This window comes from Pararge aegeria, chromosome 2 (assembly GCF_905163445.1).
Source record: "Pararge aegeria chromosome 2, ilParAegt1.1, whole genome shotgun sequence".
Lineage (NCBI taxonomy): Eukaryota > Metazoa > Arthropoda > Insecta > Lepidoptera > Nymphalidae > Pararge > Pararge aegeria.
In genome coordinates this window covers 13825581-13831672 of record NC_053181.1, presented here as the reverse complement: position 1 = coordinate 13831672, position 6092 = coordinate 13825581, and the positions used below count along the sequence as shown (strand labels likewise).

Here is a 6092-nt window from a genome sequence, read left to right as displayed (position 1 = left end):
GTCAGTGTCAAATCAAGTGATTTCGTTTTTCCATTAAATGTTGCATGTTTCAATTTAACTTAGCGCCCAAAAAATTAGGGACATTATAGGTTGGTTTTTTTTGAGGATGAGCTAAACAATTTGTCACTATTAATGGTACTAATATATTAACCTGCAGCATTGAGCAAGTAAAAACACTGCAAAGATTACACATTTGGTGGAAAAAGCAAAAACAAAAAAATTATATTTTATGACTTGCAAAAAAAAATTCTTAAAATAAATCAAAAAGTAAGTTACTGTGATGGTATATATATTTACACTTCCGCGCGATTATATTTTTTTCGTTGATATAGTGAGCTGTTAAACCTTTTTATTTTCATGATGCATATTAAAGTATTAGATATCTATATAAGAAAACGCGACATTACACTAAACAATTATATAATCCATAATTTTTGGGACTGCATTAATATTTAATCTTGCAATACTGAATGCTTCACTACTGCCAGCCTGTTCACGAGTCTATTAAAGATGAACGGCAAATTGACGTAATACTAATTCATCTTAGCTTGACGTGTGAACTGATTGGTAAAACTGGGGCATCCACTGTTTGTTTATATTAAATTCGTTTCGGCTTTTCCTTACGATTAATAATAAAGAAAAAAGAATAGTTTTTTACGGATACAGGGTTTGTTTTCATTTTTCTTGCACACAAAAAGTCATAATGATAGATTTTAATGTGGTTACGGAATGGTAACGAAAAGGAAACATCATCTCCTAGTTTCACAATAGTCTGTGATGAAAATATTTTAGAACACAGAATGAAAAAAACAAATAACTGCTATGTTTTTATTTCCATTTATCACATTATTATCTACACAAATTGCCTTAAAATATTTATAAAAATCTACCAATGCTAGTTGAATGGGAACAACTTTTCCAGATTCAAATAAGCTATTTCCAAGAGGGGGCTCTTGATGACTGATGAAGAATAAACTGACAGCCTGAATATTAACATTTACACTTTATTTACATACTTTAATATAAACACTGTTTATCCATATGCACAGTATAGCTTTCATAAATCTGGATTATGCTTGTGATGGCGGTTGTTAGATTTCAACTCATTGTTACTTGAGCAATGCATTTCGGGATAGTAAAGAAAGTGGCCGGTTGTTCTCTGGATGTTTCTTGTCATGGTGAATTAAAACTCCTCGTCTGGTTACAAACTTTTCACTGCATAATGAACAACTAAATGGCTTCTCACCTGTATGTTGGAACATGTGGTACTGAAAAAAATATATATAATGAATATTCTTTGTTATATTTAACTTGCTACACCCAGTAAATCACCCATCCATTTACTCACATCTGCTACTAGGCCCCACATCTCTTGATTATTAATAGACATTTGTGATAGTAAATGAAATATATAATCGGTAAGTGTATGTGTTGGTTATCTATGTTTGGCTCAACCTTCTTAGATCTTGATTAAACATAGCTCAGAGATAGCTTGCATCTTGGAGAATTCTTTGTAAAGCACAGGGGTGCAGTTCCACATAAGACAAATTTTTTACTTTATAAAATATATTATTAAATTTAATATCCAACTTATAGTTTCTAAGATTAGTGTATCCAACAAACAAAACCAAACTCCTTAGTTTGATTTATAAGTGTAGGTTGAAATATCACCCTTATTGTTAAAAACTGTTAAAAATAAAAATTCTTATGACCTTGATCTTGATCTACAAATAAGGGCTTCTACTCACTCACTTGATGTGTTTTATTTTTCTATAACCTATATGCCAGTTAACCTGTTTAGCAGTTTTGTGCCAGGATGCTAGATTGCTTGGCAAGTGTTTACTTACCATCAGACAAGACCAGAGAATACTAAGAAACAATAAAATTCCAAATTGTACTTGCCCAGGGTCTTACGTGTGCATCTGAGCATCAACACTGTGCGGGGCCAGGTGGTGCTCAAATAAATGAAAAAATCCATTTTAATATAAATTGCTTTCAACTTACATTGTAATTGTCTCTTTTCAGGAAACTATGTTCACACACATTGCACTGGTATTTCAAGGCTCCTTTTACAATAGTATAAGAAGGTTTAGGTGCTATAGGCCGAAATTGCATAGATTGAATGTCCTTATCTTTAGCATCTATTTTTTTGATAATTCCTTGACGCATTGCTTGTATTTTTCTTATTTTGGCTTCATCTGTTACTCCAGTTACTGGTTTCTTTCGATCGAAAAATCTGCCTGGATGCATACGGCTCTTGTGTGAGTAGCAATTGCCAGAACTAGCAAAGGTTTTGTCGCAGAATGGACATTTATATGGTTTTTCTCCAGTATGTTGATTAATATGGAACTACAAGGACAGAATATTATAGTAACAAAAAGTCAATTTTTCTTTTTCTTAGTTTATTCATAAAGAGATAAGATTAGGTAGGTGCTACTCTTATCCCTTTATGAATAATCATTTAACATTGTAAAAATTATGCTGTGTTTTGTCACACTAAAACTTACAGCAACTTTGAAATGTCAGATGTCAAAAAACACTGCCCAACTATATGCAACGTTTATCAATACCCTTCATTAATGTGGCATTCTCCGAAATGGTTATTAAATAACATTACATACTTAATTATAATCTATATTCACATGGATAACAAGACGCCAATTTCATTCCATGTTCGGACAAATAATTCTATCAATAAATTATTAGTTAGAGTCTAGAGTTAGGAGATTAGAATTGTAGGGCTGGTGTTGTCATGTGATAGTAAAACCTATGAAAGCTCACCAAACTACATTGGAGCAATGGATTGAGTTGGATTCTCTCTCTACTATGGGAGGTGATATTTTGTCTTGTTTTATGTCTAGCAGTAAGACATTAATGGACTAAAAAATATATGACATCTGCAAAAAATATGATTGTTAAGTACCTTTAAATCTTGATTTCGTTTGAAGCATTTATTGCAATATGGACACACATATGGCCTTTCGTTACTATGGGTTACACTGTGAGTTTTCAAATTGCTGCTTGTGTTGTATGAACGTCCACACACTTTGCATGTATGTGATTTGCTAGTGGTTGAAAAATGTGAATCCATGTGTGATTTTAAATTGGATTCTGTCCTAAACCTAGAAATTTTAACATAACAATTTGTGGTTAAATTATAAAAATATAGATTGCTAAAATCACACTATATAATTATAGTCTACTATCAAGTATTGCTGCTCTGAACATGTGCCAAACACAATATGAGTGAAACTAGGATAGCAACAAATTCAAATTCAAAATTGTTTTATTCATGTAGACCTTATCATAAGGCACTTATGAAGCGTTCATACATTTAATATGTTACACTAATGTTAGTGATGGTGATAACTGTATATGTTAACTTAAAACTAAAGCTAGGTCTAAGAAGAGCCCAAATCAAATTTAGCCAGATTTTTTTTTTGTTAGCACCATCACACAATCGATTTAATGTATAGCTATGAAGTTTCAGCAATTCATACCAGAGCTTTTAAACATGTAATCCTTAATATTATAATAGGATTTACTTCAACTTTAACTTATGTTTTTTATAAACTTTGAACTTATTGAGAGACATCTCAGAGATTTCATCTGGTAATTTGTTATATATAAACTGATATACAATTACCCCTAAATGAATTACTAATTTTATGGAACTTAGTAACTGCAAGTTAATTTTTACTTCTTATATTAATATTGTTACAGTCCACTTTCTTTTAAATTTTGTAATATTTTTATGTACATAAATTAAATTTACAAATATGATAACCCAACATCATAAGATTAGTTTCTTTAAATTTATCTCAGACTCTTTTGGGCCTATTTTATATTAATTGCACAAACAGCCGTCTTTTGAAGTACAAAAATAGAATCAATATCAGCAGCGTTACCCCATAATAATATGTTGTAGGAAATAATACTGTGAAAGTAACTAAAATACACAAGCATGGCAGTTTCTATATCTGTCATAGTATGTATCTTTTTAACCGTGTATGATGCAGAGCTTAGTTGTTCAATAAATTATTTATTTATATACAACAAGAACAGAAAAGTTTAGTGTTAACTTGCAGTGATAGAAAGGTAGGTAAAACTTTTTCCTTTTCCCCTTTTACAGGGGAATGAGTTAAATCCCTGCATGCACCTTTTAAGAGATATGTACATATTAAGGAATTAAATATGACTTGCTTTAGCAGTAAAGGCTCAGAATCAAACTACAATGCTCACCTCCTTCCACATACTTGGCACATTCCAGGTGTACTGTGCCATTTTAAATGACTCAAATATTCTGTTTTATGGTCAAACTGGTCCTTACAATAACCACATTTATATTGTTTGTCTTTAACAACATTTACATTTTGATGAACCCATAAATGGCCTCTCAAAGCTATCTCTGTATGAAAAGCTCGATGGCATGTAAGACACGGGAAAGGTTTTTCAACCTCATTTTTTGAATTTGAGTCATCTGTCTTATCACCCCTTTTAATCAGTTTTATTGTAACATCTTCCCCATCTACCGCATGGAGATAGGTAACATCTTCACCATCATCTTCATCTAAATGAGTTACATCTTCCACATCAGCACCATGTACATTACTTACTTTAAGACTTTCAACACCATGTAGATGACCTACATCTTCTGTATCAACCCTGTGGTGAAAAGTAACATCGTCCCCATCAACCTCATGTGAATCAATTACATCTTCCCCATCAAGCCCGTGTAGATGAGTTAAATCTTCCCCATGTAGGTAAGATTCATCTTCCCCATGTAGATAGGTTAAATCTTCCACATTAATCCTATGTTGGTAAGCAACATCTTGTTCATCATTTTCACTATTTTCTGCAGGGTTAGATGATAGGGAATCTTCCGAGTTTTGTAGAATCATCAAAGGATCAACACTAATTTCCATGGTTGTAAATTTAGAATCACTATCAGGTTCATACATAACTTCATCTTCAGGTTCCTGCTTTATTACATGGTAAGTTTCTATTGGCTCTTTGTTAGGGCACAAAACAATGCTGCGCTTGTTTAATATCTCCTGCGCTTTGACAGCTTGATCAATAAAATCGCATACTAATTGTAATTTCGAACAACATTTGATGCAAATATTTTTTGGTAATTTATCATCTTCTTCAACCTACAAAATGAATAATATTATTATATTTTAGAATAAAACTATTTATTAATTTTAGAATTTCTAATATTCACCTCTATCAACAAGTATTTATTTAACTTTTTGGTCAGAAGCATTGCTTCTGCCTCCTCACTGAATAATTTTATCGTCACATCTTGTTCTTCGGCACAAAGTCGACAACATCTTTCAAAACTGTTTATCGATACAGACATGGTCAATTACCAACAAGCGGTAGCATAACAAGCCTACGGTACTTTAAATATTTTAAAACACTTGAGTATGTTACGTGGATATTGTGTAGCGATTCTTTTGCAGTCGGCTGGGCACTTATAACGCATGCGCATTTTAAATATAGCGATTATGAGCCCTGTAATGTATAGTGAAGTATTGATATTTAAAGGTTAGGTACTGATGTTCCAGTGCGCAAACTCAAACACTATAGAAAACAAACGACATTATGCCATCAGAACAATATTACTTGGTTTTAGCCCGAAAAAATCTAACACAACCGATGACAACAATTCATAATACCAATTGTCTGTGTAAAGACTATTTTTAGCACCTATTGTAATTTGAAGTCTTTGATAACAAGTCTTTCATTCTGTGGTTATATTGTCATTTATGTATTGGATGATAGTAACAAATCAATGTGTACCTATTGGCAGTGTGAATTGGTGTAAAATTTTGATATTTACTAATTTTTCTCGGAAATCGGAGTAAAACGCAACAACTAATTTAGCAAATCAAAGACACTGAATATGAATTAATTAGGATTGCACATCGCAATAAGTACTATATAAACGACAAGTTCGCGACTTGTTTTTGTTTTTATAAAGCAAACTGTACCTAGGAACAGTTTATTTGGGAGATGTGTTTCATTCAATTAAGGCGTAGTTCTACAGATATTTTAAAGTTCTTGTTATCTGTTTAGTATATTATATG

The 6092-nt window shown here is 32.0% G+C and overlaps 1 protein-coding gene across 1 annotated transcript; it reads right to left on the bottom strand.

Moving 5' to 3' along the window:
* Nucleotides 1-846: 846 nt before the first annotated feature.
* On the bottom strand, nucleotides 847-5664 carry LOC120634231 (zinc finger protein 569-like). The gene is made up of 5 exons (XM_039904709.1): nucleotides 5225-5664; nucleotides 4243-5153; nucleotides 2924-3122; nucleotides 2005-2349; nucleotides 847-1268 (listed from the first exon to the last, which is right to left on the bottom strand). Exons 1-5 carry the CDS (start codon nucleotides 5360-5362, stop codon nucleotides 1110-1112), a joined length of 1752 nt encoding a protein of 583 aa, XP_039760643.1. The 5' UTR covers nucleotides 5363-5664; the 3' UTR covers nucleotides 847-1109.
* Between the last annotated feature and the right edge of the window lie 428 nt (nucleotides 5665-6092).

Excerpts from the sequence above, each read along its gene's own strand:
- LOC120634231 (XM_039904709.1), bottom strand. The coding sequence starts at position 5,362 with ATGTCTGTATCGATAAACAGTTTTGAAAGATGTTGTCGACTTTGTGCC. Across the intron at positions 2,350-2,923 it reads AACGAAATCAAGATTTAAAG|TTCCATATTAATCAACATAC; the intron begins GTACTTAACAAT and ends CTGTCCTTGTAG. Across the intron at positions 1,269-2,004 it reads TGAAAAGAGACAATTACAAT|TACCACATGTTCCAACATAC; the intron begins GTAAGTTGAAAG and ends TATTTTTTTCAG.